The 19,572-nt window shown below is 43.2% G+C and overlaps 1 protein-coding gene across 1 annotated transcript; it reads right to left on the bottom strand.

Moving 5' to 3' along the window:
* Window positions 1-1,736: 1,736 nt before the first annotated feature.
* Window positions 1,737-19,268, bottom strand: RNFT1 (ring finger protein, transmembrane 1). Its single transcript, XM_049772231.1, has 9 exons — window positions 19,208-19,268; window positions 17,187-17,650; window positions 16,360-16,436; window positions 13,089-13,189; window positions 10,822-10,975; window positions 10,112-10,270; window positions 8,252-8,317; window positions 2,733-2,834; window positions 1,737-2,044 (listed from the first exon to the last, which is right to left on the bottom strand). The coding sequence occupies exons 2-9, from the start codon at window positions 17,593-17,595 to the stop codon at window positions 1,910-1,912; spliced, it is 1,203 nt and encodes a 400-aa protein (XP_049628188.1). The 5' UTR covers window positions 17,596-17,650; window positions 19,208-19,268; the 3' UTR covers window positions 1,737-1,909.
* Between the last annotated feature and the right edge of the window lie 304 nt (window positions 19,269-19,572).

The raw sequence follows: 19,572 nt of genomic DNA, 5'->3' as shown, positions 1-19,572 counted from the left end.
CCTGTAGCTGGATAGTTACTTTCTGTATAGATCCATATTGTTGGTTTAGCCTTTACCTTATAAACACTACAAACTTGTTTTCTACCTCTACCTCCTGATTTCTCCTACTAGTTTCCTTTTGGCACTTACCGATTTTGATAGACGATCATACAAAAAAAGCAGGTAGAGGCCTTGTATTCTATACAAGGTTTGTTTTGTTTGGATTTGGGAGTCAAAGACCTTGATACTTACTCCCTGCTTAGAGGTTCAAGTGGAAAGAAAAGTATATTCCCTTTTCCTCTAACCTATGTAAGTACCAACAGACAAATCACTTGAGTTAAAACTTTTGGTTGCTTAAGTTTTATTTTGTTGAAACACCCAGCTGTGTTTATGTTTATTCTCAGGGATCACTCCTGGAGGGCCTCAGGAGATGTGTGTTGGGTGGGTCACATGCAAGGCAATTATCCTAACCACTGTTATTTTTGGTTGCTGCTTAATTGCTAGAGTGTGAGCTCTAATTTTTTTTTTTTTTGGGCCACACGCAATGACACCCAGAAATCACTCTTGGCTTGGGGGACTATACCAGATGCCATATATCTGCCATATACTATACCTGGGTCTGTCCTGGGTCAGTTGCGTGCAAGGCAAACACCTTACCTCTGGGCTGTCGCTCCAGCCCCCAATTTTTTTTTTTAAATTGTTGGGGGCTGGAGAGATAAGCATGGAGGTAAAGTGTTTGCCTTCCATGCAGAAGGACGGTAGTTCGAATCCCAGCATCCCATATGGTCCCTGAGCGTGGAGCCAGGAATAACCTGAGTACTGCCGGGTGGGACCCAAAAACAAAAACAAAAAAACCTATTGATTGGTTGTTGGGCCACACTCTGGTGCTCAGGGCTTACTCCTGGCTGTACTAAGTAATCGACCCCTGGAAGGCTGGAGGGGACCAAATGGAATGCTGGGAATTGAAGTGGGTCCCTCCCGGATCAGCAGAAATGCATGCTGTGGTATCTCTCCAGCTCTGAGTTCTAACTCTTTTTTTGGTGGGGGACACATCCGGAGGCACTAGGGTTATTCCTGGCTCTGCACTCAGAAATCACTCCTGGCAGGCTCAGGAGACCATATGGGATGCCTGAGATCACACCCAGGTCCTAGGTTGGCTGCATGCAAGGCATCAAACAGAGATCAGGTTTAAGGGGAACTCTTAAGAATTGATGGAGTTGGTTTTGTCACTCAATGCAGATCAGTGTAGTCAGTTATTTACAATCTGTGAATTATTTTAATAGCTATTTCAAGGTAGTCCATGACACTATACAAAAAATAACATGAATATGAAAGCTGACAACTTGAGATTCACATACAAAATTAAGTCTCACTGTCCACACTACAGAGAATGCACTATTAAAAATATATCTTCCATAATCAATCTTAGAAAATCTGATTTTATGTTACAGGTAAAATATAGCATTTAAAACCTTTTGTGTAAAAATACAAATTTTGTGAAAATTTTTAGGTTTTAGAATGGGAATTTTAGTCAAATCTAAAGAGAATAAATTCCATTTTCAAATAATATGTATTTTAAGATGTGAAAAATACTCTTCTAAAAATTTGAGGAAAGACACCTGAGTTCCTCTAAAACCACTAGTTCTAGTTAATTGCCATTTTGGCAATATTTAGAAAACAATTTACAATTGAACACTGCAATCACATGTTAAATAATTGGGATTGAGTAAATGTTGCATATACATAAAGCTGAATACTATATTTAAAGGTCTTTTATTATTTTGATAAGACTACCAGTAAGTCATATCCTGCAACAAAATAGAAATATTCCCTGTCTAGCTCTGAAAATCCATTTTCATGTTTAAATCAATAATTAAGTCACTGTAACCAAATGAAATTAGTGTTTTATGGCCTTAACAGTTGACACAACTTAATATATTTGAAGGTGTGATGAAGTAGCTCCATCTTTCCATTTATTTATATGGTCTGAAATCACAGTTCTGCACAGTGGACATGTTTTCTCTCTGGTAAACCATATGGTTATGCATTCTTCACAAAATATGTGCTGTAACGAAATTAAAAGCTAGATTTTAAATTTAACATTTTAATTTTAAATTCACATTTATAGAGATTAAAGGGATTTTGGAGAACAGTTCCTCTATTTTATAAATGAACAAATTCAAAAATAGACTGAAATTGGCAGTATGACTACTATTACTATTTCAACTGTACGATCTATTTACCCGCTTACGGCAAAAAACAGGTTATTAATAAGTCTTTGAGAGCAATTACTAGAAAGGACCTTATACATTAGTACATAAAAAGAACAGTATCTAATAATGTGGTTTTTTCCTAATCACTTTGATACCTAATCTGCCACTTGAATTTGTTTCCCCTGTATAAAAATTACTATGACTAGGGGGCCGGCGAGAAAGTGAAGCGGTAGGGCATTTGCCTTAGACGCTGAAGGACAGTGGTTCGAATCCCGGTGCCCCATATGATCCCCCGAGCCTGCCAGGAGTGATTTCTGAGCGTAGAGCCAGGAGTAACCCCTGAGCGTTGCAGGGTGTGGCCCAAAAACAAAAAAAAATTACTGTGACTAGATTTAGCTCAATTTCCAAGCTCCTTATCACAAATAGGAAATTATTAATATGTACCCCAAATGCTACTTTCTACAAATCATTGTAGTTTTTCTTCATTATAAGAGTATCTGGAGATGTATTATGTTGAGGATGCTTAAAAAAGATAATTACCTGACAGATGAGAAGAACTGGCTTCTGAAATTCAGCTTGACATATTGCACAGATATCATCCACATCTGAGCACTGTCTCTTGCTGGCAGTCACTCCGTAACTCTATAAAGAGAAGTTCTGTTAATTTAAATGTCTTTTCTGTTGGTCAAACACAGCTGATGCTCTGTTTTTCAAGTCTCCCTAGAACTAGGCATTTGAACACATTCCCTTGGGCTCAGGAAGATAGTTCAATGGCCTGTAGTGTGCATATTTTACAAACAGGCAATGGATTTGAGCCCTGGAATCACAAGCTCTCCCAAAGCAAGGTGCCAGGAATAAAGCCGACCCAGGTTGAATCCATCTCCCATAGTAAACCCTAGTACCTCCAGGTGTGGGCTCTCCCCAAATTGGGGCAGTGATAGCACAGTGAGTAGGGCTTTTGCTTGCACATAGCCGACCCAAGTTCTATCATAAGCATTTCATATGGTCCCCCAAACGTGTCAGGAGTACCCTGAGTACTTCCAGGTTTGGCCCCTCAAAAATAATAAAAGTGTTGGACAGATAGTACAGTGGATAGGGAACTTGCCTTAAATGTAGTTGACCTGGGTTCGATCCCCAGAATCCTATATGGTCCCCCAAGCAATGCCAAGAGTCATTCCTGAGAACTGAGCCAGGAGTGACCGAATATCATGTGTGTGTCGCAAAACAAAAAAAAGATAGTAAGACTTTGGAAAAGAAACTTTTTTTTGGTTTTTGGGCCACACAGGGTGGTGCTCGGGTTACTCCTGGCTGTCTGCTCAGAAATAGCTCCTGGAAGGCATGGGGACCATATGGGACACCGGGATTTGAACCAACCACCTTAGGTCCTCGATCGGCTGCTTGCAAGGCAAACGCCACTGTGCTATCTCTCCGAGCCCTCCAACTAAGTCTTAACCTGAAATACAACCAAGCATTACAATTCATTCATGCATTATATGAGAAGTGCTGCCAAACTAAGCCCACTTATTAATTATCGCAGAAGTTTGTCAGTTGAGATGTGAATCCTTGGCATCACAAACCCGGTGCTACACCTCCCAAGAGTGGCTGAAATAAAAACTAAGATTCTTTTTCTTTTTTGTTGTTTTTGGCCCACACCGGTGATACTCAGGTTACTCCTGGCTATGCACTCAGAAACCGCTCCTGGACCATATTTGATGGCAGGGATTGAACAGGGCCCTTGCTGTGTTTGGCCCCTAAACCATCCCGGGGTCAGCCGAGAGCAAAGTAAACACCCTAGGGCTGTGCTACTGCTCCGGCCCAAAAAACTAAGATTCTTTAAGATGATGATGATAATGATTTTAGAAGCTTATGAGGATAGTTAATGATTTAATTTGCAATTGAGGAAACAATTTCTCTTGGGTAAGATGGCATTTAGTAGACTAAGGCTGAGATAAGCATTTATAGATTCTTGGAAGTAAGGCATCTTTTATGTGGCCAACCCAGATATGGTCCCTGGTACCATGTGCGTAGGGACCTAAACATCACCTGAAAGAGCCCAAACTACTTCCCCTCTTCCAGTCAAATAAATAGAACATTGTACAGATAAAGATGCTCCTCTGCTCATGGTGATTGCCATTTTCCAGAACATGTATGTTGTTCTGAGGTATTTAGGAACAAATCATAATGGAATGCTATTTTCTGCTTCAGACTCTATTCTCTATTGTTTCAGCGTATTACCAAATCAAATATAGTAAAATGTTTAAAATTCAATCTGTCTTAGGAAAAAATAGGCTGTAGCTAAACTTAATAGGATGGCAGCAAAGCTTATTACTATTTTATTAACTCAATCTTAGAAAAGGGGTTAGTTTGATCACTTTGTTGGTATTTTGGTTTAGGGGCCAAACACAGCAAGGGCCCTGTACCTGCTATATTATCTCTATGGTGTCTGTTGATATCCTTTGTTTTTAAACATTCATTATTGGGGGGCCAGAGAGAAAGTTTAGTTAAGGACATGCTTTGCATGTAGAAAGCAGGATCCCATCCCTGGCACTGCATATTCTCTCAAGCACTTTTTGGAGTAGTCCCCAGCATTGCCAGGTATGGTCCAAAAACCACAAGCAAATATATAAATAAAAATAAACATCATTAGTTTGGCATTCTAGTAAGTCATTTTCCCTGGACAATAATCAAGTAATTATTTACTCAATAGACTGTAAGGCTGAGGATCAAACTCTAAAATCTGACTATCACACTTAAATACTAAGAACCTCTAAGGCTATAAAGAGCAAACTAAATGGACCAAAGAAATAGTAGAGGGGTTTTAAGACTTTTACCTTACATCCTGCCAACCCTAGTCAGAATCTCTATCATTCCATACAGTTTCCTGAGCACTACCAGGGTTATTACTGAGCACAGAGCCAGGAATAGACCCCGAGCACTGCCAGGTGTGGCCCCCAAAGAGAAAATGAATGTATAGGTATTTTCTCCCTACAATTTGTCATATCAGTAGAATCACATAGAAACTAGTTAATTAAAAAGATCTGTGTGGGAGGGGCCGGCGAGGTGGCGCTAGAGGTAAGGTGTCTGCCTTGCAAGCGCTAACCAAGGAACGGACCGTGGTTCGATCCCCTGGCATCCCATATGGTCCCCCCAAGCCAGGGACGATTTCTGAGCGCTTAGCCAGGAGTAACCCCTGAGCATCAAACGGGTGTGGCCCAAAAAACAAAACTGTGTGGGGCCGGAGAGATAGCAAAGCAGTAGGGCTTTTGCCTCACATGCAACTGATCCAGGACGAACAGTGGTTTGAATCCCGGTATCCCATATGGTCCCCCAAGCCAGCCAGGAGTGACCCCCCCCTAAAAAATCTTAGTGTATGCCAAATCCCATGCTGTGGACTAATTCTTACATATTTAGAAATTAGTGGCAGCCCCAATGATAAAATTCTAAGTGTTAGGGTGTTGGAAGTAACCAATTTTTTTTTTTTTTTTTTTTTTTTTTTTTTTTTTTTTTTTTTTTTTGGGTCACACCCGGCAGTGCTCAGGGGTTATTCCTGGCTCCAGGCTCAGAAATTGCTCCTGGCAGGCACAGGGGACCATATGGGACGCCGGGATTCGAACCGATGACCTCCTGCATGAAAGGCAAACGCCTTACCTCCATGCTATCTCTCCGGCCCCGGAAGTAACCAATTTTTAACCAATTTAGGATACTTCTTTGCTCATGCTTGTCACTCGTGGACTCCAAGTATCTCTGGACTGGCCTACCCCTACCTGTTCTGCACCCATGGGGATGGTCCCTCTCTTCCCAATAAAGCCCTCGGGTCAAAGAAGCTGCTGGCAGTTTCGGTTCTAGAGCTAGCCTGTCTGCCTGTGGATATCTTTGCCATCTGGTAGATAGCTTGTGGTGGAAGTTTTCTTGACCGTTTTTTATCTCTACAACTTTATATGGATTTTTTGCTGTCATGTTGCTTCCAGACTGCATTTCCCCAGTCCCCAATGGGGAGGAGATGAGACTTTCACTATTAGGGCTTTTGTTTGGGGGCCACACCTGGCAGTGCTCAAGACTTGCTCTTGTGCTCTGTGTACAAGGATCAATCCTGGCAGGGTTTGGAGGACCAAAAGGGATGCCAGGAATCAAACCCAGGTCTGCCAAGTGCAAGGCAAATGCCAGACCCAATTCTATTGCTTGAGTCCCTTTACTTTCTCTTTAGGCCACACGCAGCAGAGCTCAAGAGTTATTCCTGGCTCTGCACTCCAGAGTTTATCTTGACAATGCACAGGGAGACCATATGAGATGCTGGGGATTGAACCTGGGTTGGTTTGTGAAAGGCAAGTGCTCTACCACTGTACTATTGATGTTCAGAGCTACTTCTGTCTTGGTTCTCGGGTGGTTCATGATGTTGCTAGATAACATGAGATGTTGGGGATCACAGTGAACACAATACAAAGTATGTACTCCAGCTCTTTGAACTATCTCTTCACACATAAGATTTTTAAGAGCACATCTTTGAATCCTTAAGAGGCAGATTAATTGAAGGGGCAGCAGCTCATTCAGGGCATAGGAGATATGATAGGTATGATAACAGGATAGAGCCCATGATTTGTTTGCAGGACCCCTATCATCCATATGGTTCTTTTGAGTCCTGCCAGGTGCGACCCCTGAACACTGTCAGGTACAGCCCCCAAACCCTCCCAAAATAAAAATCCAAATAAAGTGCTGAAAAACTACCAGCTATGTGCTAGCCAGAAAACAATATAGAAATAAAACATATAGTTGCAATAGTTTTTTTTTTTTTTTTTTTAAATAAAAGAACACTTAGTTCCTTTTTTTTTTTTTTTTTTTGGTTTTTGGTTTTTGGGTCATACCCAGCAGCGCTCAGGGGTTAGTACTGGCTCTGTGCTCAGAAATTGCACCTGGCAGGCTTGGGGGAACATATGGGATGGCGGGATTCAAACCACTTTCTGCATAAAGTATAAGTGAAAAAAAATCTAAGTTTGAAATCTACATCTATAAAATTGCAAAACTGCCCTCCCTCCACTCAAGAAAACACACACACACACACACACACACAAAATATCTGGGTGGGACTATATCTGGCAGAGCTTAGAGGTTAGTCCTAGTTACAGGACCAGACCTGGCAAAGTTTAGGGTTATTCCTGGCTATACACTTGTGATTGCTCCTGGTAGTGTTGGGGTTCATGAGGTACCAGGGATACCTAACAAAGCATGTGCAACAGCTTAATCCATTCAGCTCTCTCTAGCCCTAAATGGAACATGGGTGTGGAGGAGGAAGTTCACATTGTAGTGCTCAAGATTTGCTCAAGGCAATGTTCAGGAACCAGGCAGTGCCAGGCATTCAATCTGGCCTCCTGCATGATTAAACTTTTTCATAATGAAAAAGTAAGCTTGGGCCGGAGAGATAGCACAGCATTAGAGCATTTGCCTTGCATGCAGCAGATTCAAACAGACTGTAGTTCAAATCCCGGCATCCCATATGGTCCCGTCAGTGCTGCCGAGAGCGACTTTTGAGCGCAGACCCAGGAATAACCCCTGAGCGCTGCTGGGTGTGACCCAAAACCCACCCCCTTCCCTAAAAGTAACATAAGAATTTCTTGGAGCTGGAGCAATAATACAGCGGGTAGGGCATTTGCCTTATACATACCAAGCCCTAAGCATCTTACCCATTGTGAGTGACCCCAATCGCTTTTCTTTACCCTCTCCTCCCTCCTTTTTTGGGGGTGGTTGGTCATACCCAGCAGTGTTCAAGGATCCTGCCAGTACTGAAGACACTTGTGTGATGCTATGAATTAAATCTGGGTGGGACTTGTGCAAAAACCTTATCTGCAGTTCTATCTCTTGGGGGGAGGGGCAATACCAATGGTGAGCAGTGCTCAGGTCTTACTCATGGCTTTGTGCTCAGGCGGGATCACTCCTGGTGGGTTCAGAGGACCATATGGGGTGCCAAGGATCAAACCCAGATTGGCTACATGCAAGGTAAATGGTTCTACTTTATGTACTATCACTCTAGCCAAAAATGTTTTTCTTAACTAGTAAAATATACTTACAGGTCGTGTAAAAAATACTTGTAAAACTCTTCTGAAAGTTTTTAGATGCCCCAAACAGTTCAAAAGCTGTAAAAGAAATAAAATAGCCTATTAATTCAGAGGGCCCTATAACTACTATAACTATTTACTAACCCCAGAAATCAAAATAAAATCCCATAATCTCAAATTCTGATACTAAATAACTGCTTTGCTTGATAGCCACTCCTAGTGGTCCTAGGAAACAAATCCAGGGCTCCTATTTGCAAAATATATACCTCAATCCTGAGACATCTCCCCAGTCTTCAGCCAATTTTGTTTGTTTGGGGGCCATACCAGCTCAGATACTACCTCAATTCTGTGCCCAGGGATTGCTCCCAGTGGTACTCAGGGATCATGCTACGCTAGAGATCAAACTAGATCAGCTGCATGCAAGTCTAAACCACTGCACAACCATGCTGACACAACTACTTAAAATAAAGGGACATAGCTCTCAAAGGTCTACATACCTGCTCATATGCACAGGGCCCTAGCTTTGCTCCCTGATAGCGCATGGCTTTCAAGCATGCCCATTGTTAGCAATGGTGGCCCCTAATGGGGAGAAGGTCAGGCCCCAAAGGGTAGGGAAGGTTTCATCAGGGCTAGAAAGAACTCTTCAGTCTCCAGCACATGCTTTGCATGGAAAATACCTCACTTCTATCTCATGCAAAACCCAAAAAGAAGTTCCATAGGGTGATCACACTGAGGAGATCAGGCAGATACAGGAAAGGACTAAGTACTCCAAATCATCTGAGAACCAGGTCTGGTCTGGTCTGTGACTTTTGGGGCTGTCTCTCCTGTTTCCTTTCCTTTAGATAAATTATGTCAAAGGAGATCCAATCTCCCAATAAAAACAGAACCAATGAATAAAATTTTAAAAAAGATGTATCTCTTTCCAGGGGTTTGGAATATGATTCAAGGGGCAGAGTACATGAAGTGCTCAGTTCCCTGAACCCTTTAGCATGATCCCAATAACTGGGGGGTGGGGGGGGGAAACCAAGATACTTCTAATTTGCCCGTATTTGTCTAAGATGGGTGTGGGTAGAAAGTGTGAAAGCCACACTGCTGGTTCTCAGGGCTGCATACAAAGCAATCAAAATAACCCCTATATATATTATCATCTTTCTGGCCCTACACTTCTTTAAGTTTCTTTTAGTTTTGAAGGAAGAGTTCTCCATAGCCAACAGTGTTCAGGAATCACAGGATCTGACACTGGGATGAAACCTGGGCTTCCTGCATCTGTTGCAGTCTGTTGAACCATCTTTCTGGGCCTTTATTTTCTATTTCCTTGTTGTTGTTGTTGTTCTGGGGGCACACCTGGTGCTGTTCAGAAGTTACTACTAGCTCTGCAGCCAGGAATCACTCCTAGTTTTTTTTTTTTTTTTTTTTTTTGGTTTTTGGGGCCACACCCGTTTGATGCTCAGGGGTTACTCCTGGCTAAGCGCTCAGAAATTGTCCCTGGCTTGGGGGGACCATATGGGACACTGGGGGATCGAACCTCGGTCCTTCCTTGGCTAGCGCTTGCAAGGCAGACACCTTACCTCTAGAGCCACCTCACCGGCCCTTAACTTCTATTTCTAAGTAGATATGGAACCTGCTGTTACTTCAAACTAGCCAAATTAAAATTTGGGGCTGAAGCAACAGCACAGTGGGTAGGGTGTTTGACTTGCACATGGCTGACCCAGGTTCGATTCCTGGCATTCCATATAATCCCCGGAACCTGCCAGGAGCAATTTCTGAGCACTGCCGATGTGGCGCACACACACAAAAAAAGCTATGACAGTAGTAGCAGCCATAAAAATCTGATTATATGAATCATATGACAACATTTATAACATTACATACTTTTAATATGAGGTAGAGTAAAGCCAGCAATATCCCAAGATTCCATCTAGTTACGTCACTAAATTCCCCATAGTTTATTAGATAACGAAACCAAACTGGTATGGGAACAAAAGTTCGGTAATACTGACATAATTCTTCTAAAAGCATGTACCAGTAACCCTGAAAAAGAAAACAAATAGAATTACCCAAGTAACACAGTAACAAATATTTTCTACTGGACAAAGAACAAGAGCAAATGGCCACAGTAATATAGATGCTAATGTCTGCCAGCCTCAGTTTGATTCAGATCTATATATGTTTCAAGTGACTGCTGAAAAATGATAGTGAAAATATTTTATGTATACTACAATGAATGAGATGTATGCATGCATGGATGTTTTAGTTGATTACAAAGATTTATGTTAAGATTTCATTTGATTATAGGAAACCATGAAATTATTACAGTCTTCAATTATCAGCTTTGAAGGGAAAATAAAGTACAAATTTAAATGTTTCCATATATGCTGTGGGATTATTTTAGATTATTCTGAAGCACATAATTCTGAATTTTAATTAAGTAGATTATTATTGAGGCACAATTTGAGTAAATGATATAATTTAGAAAACTGAAAAATTCCAAAAGGAGTTACTGAAATGAACATTAAGTAGCATCATTAGAATTTGCTCTAACATTATTCCAAAAATAATTCGAATTATTCCAAGTTTCTTACCTTGGATTTAAAAGGCATGATGAAAGAAGGCACCAATAATATAAGGCATTTAAAGCCCATGAAGAGAAATTTCAAAATGAAGTCTGTAATTCCAATAATCCAAAGTACTTCCCAGAAACTCAAATGGTCCAAAGTAGGATTTAAAAAAATTAAGCTACCAAGAGAAAAAATAAATTAAATTTACCAGAGCAACATACAAAGTACTGAGTTTTTTTTTTTTTTTTACCCCTCTGGGTTCATTTTGTTTTGCTTTTTTGAGTCACATCCAGCAATGCTTAAGGATCACTTGTGGAAGACTTGAAGGACCAAATAGGGTGCTGTGGAATCAAACCCAGGCCAGCTGTATGCAAGGCAAACACTTGATCCAATGTACTAACTCACCACCTACTACCAGTTTTTGATTGTAGGTGTTTTAACTGCAACCCAGCATCTTAATTTAATGCACAAAAGTTTTGCAAGATATTGAAATTCATGTAAAATGGGAGATTTTGCTTTTTGTGTTCATGGTGCCAGGGAATCAAACCTAGAAGCTTCCCTTACATACACAAGGAATGTGTATGAGCCAAACCCCTCCATTTTGCTCATTTTATTGGCTTGAGGCCATACCTGGTGGGGCTCAAGGGCTACTCCCAGCCTGGGGGACTGTATGGTACTAGGGATAAAAGTCAGACTTCCACATGCAAAGCATTCTATACACACTCAGCCGACCATGTTACCTCTCTGGCTCTGTATTCCTTACTTAGACTTTTGTTTGAATTTCAAATCACTTCTCCATAGCAAAAAGCAAAGAAAATTTCCCAGTTTGCCAACTTTTCTGCTTTGTAAATTAAAATGTTAATACTAGATTTTTGACACTGTCCTCATAACCAACTCCATTTGCTCTTAAAAAAATTGTACATTGGGGGCCGGAGAGATAGCATGGAGGTAAGGCATTTGCCTTTCATGCAGGAGGTCGAAACCCAGCGTCCCATATGGTCCCCCGATTTGTTTCTGGGCCACAGCTGGCAATGCTCAGGGGTTACACCTGCTCTACACTCAGGCATCACACCTGGTGCTACTCAGGAGCCCATATGGAATGCTGGGGATTAAATTCAGTCAGCTGCATCCTGAATTATTCTGAAACTTCCTAAACACCATATTGTCTTTAATTGTTCTTATATGTGACAGATGGTTTCTTTTTGTTTTGTTACCACATTTTAGGTTAGGGCGTACAAGCTTACTTATTTAGGGATCACTCCTGATGGGCTTGGGGAACCATATAGGATGCCAGGAATTGAATCTGGTTGGCCACTGCAAGGCAAATGCTCTCTCTACCCAGTCTATTACTCTAGTAACCCCCTGCTAGGCTCCCCACAACCCCCCCCTTTTTTTCTATTGTTTCTTTCCAATTTTATGCCCAATCTTTAGACTTTATGCCTACATTTATGCCTACATTAACTCCCCCCCCCACCCCACCCCCCCGTTAATCTTTTTTTTTTTTTTGGTTTTTGGTTTTTGGGCCACACCCGGTAACGCTCAGGGGTTACTCCTGGCTATACGCTCAGGGGTTACTCCTGGCTATGCGCTCAGAAGTTGCTCCTGGCTTGGGGGACTATATGGGACACCGGGGGATCGAACCGTGTTCCGTCCAAGGCTAGCGCAGGCAAGGCAGGCACCTTACCTTTAGCGCCACCGCCCGGCCCTCCCCCCGTTAATCTTAACGGTCCCCATTAATCTTGTTAAGGTTCATCATTTTTAAGTTCAATTAAATGGTATTAACACCAAAATGTACATCCCTAAATTCTACTCAGTTCATGATGTATGACATTAAGATGTCCAGAGTCACTATGTATGTCTAAAATCACATTTTTTGGAGGTGGGGGAAGAGGACAGGAGGTGTCCACATCCCAGTTCTCAAGAGTTATTCCTGGGGCTGTGATTGGCAAATCAGGATTGTAGCCATGGCTCAAAGCTAAACAAGTGCTTGAACTATAACAACACAAGTATGGATATGCAGTGTGAGGAATACTTAAAAAAAAAAAAAAAAAAAACTACTTGTGGGGCCCTGAGCACAGTGGCATTTGCCTTGCACACGTTTGACCCAGGACGACCTGGGTTCAATCCCCGGCGTCCCATTTGGTTCCCCAAGCCAGGAAATTTCTGAGCCCATAGCATAGACAGGAATAATCCCTGAGTGTCACTACCCGGGTGTGTCCCCAAAACCAAACCAAACAAACAAAAAACAAACCCCAAGCCCTGCTTGTGTACTTGGACCTCTAATTAATTACCTGTAATAAAGTGACTGAGACTGAAAGGTGTAGTATAAAAGAACAGAAGTTCCTGCTAAGAATACCAGTAACCAAGCACATTGAATCTTTGAGCACCTCTCCTGAAAAATAAACAATTTTATAAATTACTTTTATAATGCCAGAATTGTAAATACAATAAAATTATTTTCATGTTTAACAGAGCATCCTAATAGGTTAATCTTATAAATACAAAGTATTTCTTGAATTATACATCACTATACTCTATGTAACTTTAGTTAACAAACAGAACCCATTTTAATTAAAAAAATATTTTTTGGTAGTGACAGGGATTGAATTTAAAGGCTCACACATGCAAAGAAGGTGGCTTTACCACCGGACCAGATACCCAACCCTAAACAGTTTCACAAGTGTCTTGGGCCAGGGGCATAGCTCAGTTGTTAAAGGACCTGCCTACAATGGAGACCTCCAGCACCACAAAAAAAAATTGGTTTCTTCATCATATAAAAACATTACCTACGTTTCAAAGAAACCAAATCTTACACAAAAAATAGTCACAGCAAACTTTGCCTCTCCCAGTTATCTACTTACAAAACAATTATTTTGGCTTTAGGGCCACAGAAGCCACTTCTGGCAGTACAGTGGGGAACGTGCACTGCTGGGGATCAATCCAGTAGGTGAACTAGTCCTTTGAGCTAACACTCTGCCCAAAAGAGAATTTAAAACTGCATTTAAGGGGCTGGAGTGATAGCACAGCGGTAGGGCATTTGCCTCTCATGCAGCTGACCCTGGACAGACCTCAGTTTGATCCCTGGTGTCCCATATGGTCCCCCAAGCCAGGAGCGATTTTTTGACTGTACAGCCAGGAGTAATCCCTGGCTAATCACTGGGTGTGGCCCAAAAACCACAAAACAAACAAAAAAAACCCTGCATTTAAATGATCAGTTTACAAATGTATATTTTTTTAATTCTCAGACAATACATGAATATTTACTAAGACATTTTTCTTTGCGTGTTGGTAACTGAACCCAGGGCCTCATATATGCAAAGCATGTTCTGTCACAAACCTATTATCTCTGCCCAGTATTTTGTGTACATTTAGTGTAGTATAATATTCTTAGAAGTATAAGATGAGAAGAGTGAGCATAGTTTGTTTTTGTTTGTTTTTTGGCCACACTCACGGGGACTCAGAGGTCATTCTTGGCTTTGTGCTCAGAAATCACTTCTAGTAGGCTTGGGGGGCCATATGGGATGCCAGGATTGAACCCAGGTTGGCGTAGGCAAGGCAAATGTCCTACCACTGCGCTATAAATTCTATCCCAAGAGTGATAGAATGCAGGGCCCGGGAGATGCTCAATGAGCTGAACAGTGTGCTCTCTCTTCAGAGGCTAAGTTTAATCCTTGCCACTGCACGGTACCCAACAGTACTGGAAAGCATCAAGCCAGGAATTGCCTTAAGAACTGTCAGGTGCACCACCCCACCCCACCCCCAAAAATAAAAAGATAAATGACAAACTCCTAAAATGGGTTACTTTTGTTTTTAATCTCATTGGGGGGGGGGGGCCCACACTCGGCAGTGCTCAGGGGTTACTCCTGGCTCTATACTCAGAAATCGCTCCTGGCAGGCTCGGGAAACCATATGGGATGCTGGGGATTGAACCCTTGTAGGTCTTGGGTTGGCCGTGTGCAAGACAAATGTCCTACCTGCAGTGCTATCACTCCAGCCCTCAAACTGATATTTTCTGATAGTTTCGAACTACGATTTTTCAGGTCAAAATGAACCCTTTAAGTTGCTTGATGGTGTGACATTTTATAACCTAGTCCTATGTCTAGTGATTTATAGAACCAGCTTTCTTTCTTTTTATATATATGTAACAAGAAGTCTAATTTAGGGGCCATTAGGGGCCAGAGAGATAACACAGTGATAGGGTGTTCGCCTTGCATGCAGAAGGACGGTGGTTCGAACCCTGGCATCCCATATGGTCCCCCAAGCCTGCCAGGGGCGATTTCTGAGTGTAGAGCCAGGAGTAGCCCCTGAGTGCTGCCCTGTGTGACCCAAAAGCCAAAAACCAAAAAAAAAAAAAGTCTAATTTATTATGGAAAAACTTTACAAAGTTTCTTTAAAAAAGCTTAGAGGGGGGTTGGAAATATGGTGCAAGTAGTAGGGCATTTGCCTTGCACACACTAACCTAGGACAAACTGTGGTTCGATCCCACAGCCTCCCATATGGTTCCCCAAGCCAGGAGCTATTTCTGACTGCATAGCCAAGAGTAACCCCTAAGAGTCACTGGGGGTGGCCCAAAAAGCAAAAACAACAATAACAAAAAACAAAAACCCAAAAGAACCCTTAAGGGGGGGGGGATAAAAAAGAAAAAGCTTTGGTACATCTAACCAAGGGTCTCAAACTCGAGGGCTGCGGGCCGAAAACGGCCCTCCAAACAACATTTTGTGGTCCTGCCCTAGAGGAATTTTGTTTTGTTTTGTTTTAGTTGTTTGGGTCACACCCCCCAATGTTCAAGGCTTACTACTGACTTTGCACTCAAGGATCACCCCAACTTTTCCTCCTGCGGCCCCCAGGTAAATTGAGTTTGAGACCTCTGAAACAATTCAATATCTAATATTCCACGTACATTTGTTTTTTTTAAATATGAAAGTGAAACAGCTAATGTTTTTAATATTTCATTAAATCAACTCAAAACATCAAAGCAGCTGACAGATCAACAGTATTTCTATTATTTTTAGGAGAGGGTTTAGGTTTTGGGGACATACAATAATGCTCAAGTGCTACTCCCAGCTGTCCTAGGAAGATGCTCCCAGCAGGCTTGGAGGATCATAAGTTTCAAGTATTGAATTGGGGTCTGCCCATATAAGAAAGTGCCTTAACCCCTATTATCTCTCCAGCCCATTTTCTAAACTTTTTTTTTTTGGGGGGGGGGTTTGGGTCACACCCAGCAGTGCTCAAGGATTACACCTAGCTCTATGCTCAGAAATGGCTCTTGGCAGGCTCGGGGGACCATATGGGATGCCGAGATTCGAACCACCATCTTTCTGCATGAAAGGCAAATGCCTCACCTCCATGCTATCTCTCCGGCCCCATTTTCTAAACTTTTAATCTTTTTTTTATCAGGCACCCAAAATGCAATTTTGCATTAGGACATATAATTGATCCCAGGTCATTAGATAAAAGTTAACATGATAGCTGGCTGTTATTATCTATTTAACTTGATCAGACAATCTTTATTTCTCTCAAAAGAGAGAAAATTAAAGGATTTTTGTAGTTACTCATACTTACTCTTAGAAAAACCTGATTTACAATGGTTTTGTTTGCATACATAAAAGTTGTAAGCAGCCCAATTCCAAGAGAAATTCCTGTTAGAAAATAAGCTCCAGTTAATTGAAAGGGGAAAAATAAATCAAAAGTTTAAACACATTAACATAAATGTAAAGGAAACATTATTTTAAAAGCTAACATAAAAGGAATAAACTAACTCACTTAGGTTAAAATCAATTATCAATATGATAGCTGGAAATGGTCACTCAGGACAAGAATTGGGAGTTGAAAGGAGGTAAAGTGATATACATGAAATCCTTTCAGTAACAGTAGTGCAAAACCACAGTGCCAAAAAGGAGGGAGAGAGAAGAGGGTGAGAGAAGAAAAAGGTCTGCTACAGAGGCATGGGGTGTAGGGGTGGGGGGACACAAGAGGAGAAAATGGGGACATTAGTGGTGGAAAAGGTGCACCGGTGAAGGGATGGCTGTTGAAACACTGTATGCCTAAAAATCATGAACACTTTTGTAACTATATATGGTGAGTCAATTTAAATATTTTTTATTTTTACTTTTTTTGTTTTTTTCTTGGGGGGGGGGGTCCTACCCGGCGGTGCTCCGGGGTTACTCCTGGCTCTGCACTCAGAATCACTCCTGGCAGGCTCGGGGGACTATATGGGATGCCAGGATTCGAACCACTGTCTGTCCTGAATAGGCTGCATGCGAGGCAAATGCCTTACTACTGTGCTATCTCTCCAGCCCCAATTTAAATTTTTTTTAAAAGGTCAATTATCAATAAAAAAAAAAAGGGAACTAAACAATGAAATAACACATGGTCATATTATACCCTACCTGTTAGATGCTGCATGACAAGTTTCACACCCAGAATCAAAATATAGGGGAGACTTTTTTGCAGCCACTTGAAGAGATAGCGGAATTCTGAGAAGGAACTTGCGCCAGCATCTCCTGGCTCCATGGAATAATCATCAGGCAGCCGTGATGCCTCACTGTGGGAATGGCTCCGGCTGCGGCTATGACCGCATCCATGGGTACAGATGTGGGTACTTGACTTTGTATTTCGGGAGCTGAGATTTTCAGCACATTCTTTAGGCGCAGAGTTTATCTGGATACGAACATCACCGGAATGAAGATACGAGGAGGCATCTCCTGTCAATCTTGGGTGCACACACTGGGAAGCAGAGGCTCCTTCACTGCCTGTAGCTCCCGAAGAACTGTTGAGTTGGCTGCAGTTGGCTTGCATGACCCTGGAATACTTTTCCTGTACTCTAGATTCCTTTGCTTCAGCGTGCTGACTCCTGCAAGTCAGAGCAGAAAGCACGTTCAGTGGACAGTTCAATAAACAATTAACTCCACACTAAGATGCTTTTATTCACTATAACCCAGGCTGAGAAGTCCTCAGTAGATGGCTTCTTGGCCTTGAATAAGATCAAGTGAAAGCCTCAGTAGATGAGTTACTAGACTTCTCTTTTCTCTTTTGCCAAAACTTTGCAGCCAACTGTTTTGTTTGCTTTGCTTTGCTATGGAGTCACATCCAGCGGTTACAGCTGGCTCTACATTCATGGTGGTAGTCGGGGAACCATGAGATGCTGGGAATCGAACCCAGGTCAGCTGTGTGCAAGTAAAGCACCCTATCCTGTTGTCCTGTTGCTCCAGCAGCAAAACTATCTTTTGCATATCTGCTAAGAAATTTTTTTCATACGCTAGAAAAGTTCCAAACACCTCTAACCATGAAGGAAGAATCAACAAAATAGCTAAATATGGGTGCCGGGCAGAGGCATACAATGGGAGCATTTAGTACAAAATCTCATTTGAGTACCTCACTACCTTCCTCCAACCGGAGCAATTTCATCTTGATGTGGGTTTTGTACTAGACGTGTCACTAGAGTGAATCTATTTTGTTTTTGTTTTGGGGCCACCACGGCAGCGTTCAGGGGTTCCTCCTGGCTCTACGCTCAGAGATCGCTCCTGGTAGGCACGGGGGACCATATGGGATACCTGGGTTCGAACCACCGACCTTCTGCATGCAAGGCAAACGCCTTACCTCCATACTATCTCTCCTGCCCTAATTTTTTATTTCATGCTTTGCAAAGACCAGAATAGCTCGCCTCCCCGCTCCCCCTCCGTGCGTTAATGCCTCATAAACGATCATTAAAGATAACTACTAATAAACCTCGCATACGGGTGACCCATAAATGGTGTCTTGCGCTGAAACAGCTTTCCCAATGCTAATTAAAAAAAAAAAAAAAACTGTAGTTAGTTACAGGTCACCCCGAAAAGGCCACCCCGGTGGGTGGAAGAGGGGGGCGGGTTAGTTAGGCAAGAGGGTGGCCAGGAAAAAGGGCCTGAAAAGAACCCGGGGTGGAGGTGGGAGGCAGCCATGGGGGTGTGGGGGTGCTGCTGCCCCCAGGAGGAAAGAGAGGCAGGGCCTTTGCGTGGGAGGGAAAACTATGGTTCACGACACGGTTCGCCCCGTCCCGGGTCTTCCTCGGCCTGGCTTGGCCCGGGGGCCCGATCAGGGATTCCTCCAGGCTCTGCGCTCAGAAGTCGCTCCTGGCTGGCTTGGGGGCCATCTGGGACGCCGGGGATCGAACCGCGGTCCGCCCTAGTTGAGCACTTGCAAGGCGTCTGACGTTCTACGGCCGGGACTCTTTTGGATGTCTATTCCGTTAAAAAAAAAAATCCCAATCCCGGGTCCCTCCCAGCATCCTCCGCGGCACCCACCGGCGAGGGCGGGGGGGAAAAAGTCAACACGGACCAACTCTTCCGGGATCCCGGCAGAGTCTCTCAGCCACCTCGGTTCTCCTCCTCGGAGCCCCCCCTAGTTCTCGCCCGCGTCCTCCCCCGCACATGACCTCGCATGACGAAGCGCGGACCGACGCTCCGGGTGACGGCTGCAGGGAGCGGTTGCCGCCGTCGCCGCCAGGCCTGCGGACTCGGGCCACACGCAGCCCCCTCCCACCTCAACGCCGCCAGCTCAGCCAGAGACTCCGCGCGCCGGCGGCGGCCGTAGGGGCGGTGCGCGCGCGCATGCGCGTGCGCTCTCCCCGGCGTCCTCACGCGCGAACCTCGCACGGCGAAAGCCGCGACGTCACGTGACGACGATAGGCGTGGCTTTAGCGGCGGGCGTGTCCAATGACGCCGCCGGAAACAACGGCCACGTCCTGCGTCGCTAGGGAGGCCACGCCCCTTCGCCTCCTCACGCCTCGGGTCCTACCGC

Source organism: Suncus etruscus, chromosome 1, assembly GCF_024139225.1.
Source record: "Suncus etruscus isolate mSunEtr1 chromosome 1, mSunEtr1.pri.cur, whole genome shotgun sequence".
In the NCBI taxonomy this organism is placed as follows: domain Eukaryota; kingdom Metazoa; phylum Chordata; class Mammalia; order Eulipotyphla; family Soricidae; genus Suncus; species Suncus etruscus.
Note: the sequence above shows the minus strand (reverse complement) of the source record. Positions and strands in the feature narration are given on the sequence as shown.

What these genes read in the sequence shown, in the direction of transcription:
- RNFT1 (XM_049772231.1), bottom strand. Translation starts at nt 17,595, where the DNA reads ATGCAAGCCAACTGCAGCCAACTCAACAGTTCTTCGGGAGCTACAGGC. An exon ending in TGTCATGCAGCATCTAACAG is followed by an intron (nt 16,437 to 17,186) that starts GTAGGGTATAAT and finishes ATTTTCTAACAG; the next exon opens with GAATTTCTCTTGGAATTGGG. An exon ending in CAGTTCTTCTCATCTGTCAG is followed by an intron (nt 2,045 to 2,732) that starts GTAATTATCTTT and finishes ATTTCGTTACAG; the next exon opens with CACATATTTTGTGAAGAATG.